The sequence below is a fragment of the Cynoglossus semilaevis genome, chromosome 15 (genome assembly GCF_000523025.1).
Source record: "Cynoglossus semilaevis isolate Cse_v1.0 chromosome 15, Cse_v1.0, whole genome shotgun sequence".
Lineage (NCBI taxonomy): Eukaryota > Metazoa > Chordata > Actinopteri > Pleuronectiformes > Cynoglossidae > Cynoglossus > Cynoglossus semilaevis.
Window position 1 is genome coordinate 10,068,750 of NC_024321.1, and position 1,036 is coordinate 10,069,785.

Here is a 1,036-nt window from a genome sequence, read left to right on the forward strand (position 1 = left end):
TTTTTGAATCCATCAACAACCTGATGAGAACTGACTACACCACCACTCTGCTGCTCAGGGTAATCGCACAGTCGCCCTGTATTAATGTCGACTCCAGCACTTTTTTCTTTTTAACCTACTGTAAATATGTCTTTATCTGCCTTCTGTTTTCTTGGCTCTGCTTTGTTTATCATCTTTCCCTTATGTTGTCACAATCTTGGGAAGAAGAGTTCCCTGGACTGGAAGTTTGGTTGAATAAAACTTTAAAGCTCTCCTCCGAAGAGATTCTTAGGTTTTGACAGCGAGGGTCAGGATGTAGTTGTCAGTCCTCACCTATAGGAGAACGAACAAAACTTTACATGACTCCAAAAATTACAGTTTTGACAGAGAAGACAGGAGTTCAAACAAGTGGAGGTGAATGTCTGTGACATCCAGCTCAGCTCTCCTCCTGTCCTTTAGGTATTTCTCTCCAGTCACCAAAAAAAAAAACTTAGTTTAACTGAATCGTTAACAATCATGGAGCTAACAATGTGTGGGTCAGTCGGCCTAATGAGAGCCAAGTAGAAAGAAAAAAATATATCTTATAAAAATATTAAAAATATACTTTTATATGTGAATATATATTTATTGTATTATTTGGACTATTTTTGACTTTTTTTAGGTTGCCGCTTTGAAGTATCTGCCGACCGTCCTTCATGATGTGGAGAAAGTCTTCGATGCCAAGCTTCTTAGGTAGGTCTCACAGAGCTGAGGTTGAACCTGCTATTCTAAAAAGAATTGGAAAAAAAATCCTAGAAAAATAATAATAATTATATGTTAGTGGTTCCGTGTAGTTGTGGTTAGCACGCCTGCCTTGCAAGCAGAGAGCAGAGCATCCTGGGTCCTAATGGCGCCACCTTATGGTGGCAGCTGCCACAAGGGTATGAGAGAATTCACAGTAATTCAAACTGTTGATCAGTTAATTTAAAATCCATGATATTATCTTTCAAAATAAGAGCTTTTTAATAGCCTTTTTTGTGTTGGACTGGATCTGTCCAGGATCTGACCTTCCCTTTCC

The 1,036-nt window shown here is 38.8% G+C and overlaps 1 protein-coding gene across 1 annotated transcript in view; it reads left to right on the plus strand.

Annotated features, from left to right (window-relative positions):
* Positions 1–1,036, plus strand: part of dock2 (dedicator of cytokinesis 2) — a 90,370-nt gene that overhangs the window by 20,952 nt on the left and 68,382 nt on the right. The window contains exons 22-23 of the mRNA XM_008327028.3: positions 2–59; positions 641–711. Of these exons, the coding sequence (XP_008325250.1) occupies positions 2–59; positions 641–711 (129 nt within the window). The remainder of the gene's footprint in view (position 1; positions 60–640; positions 712–1,036) is intronic.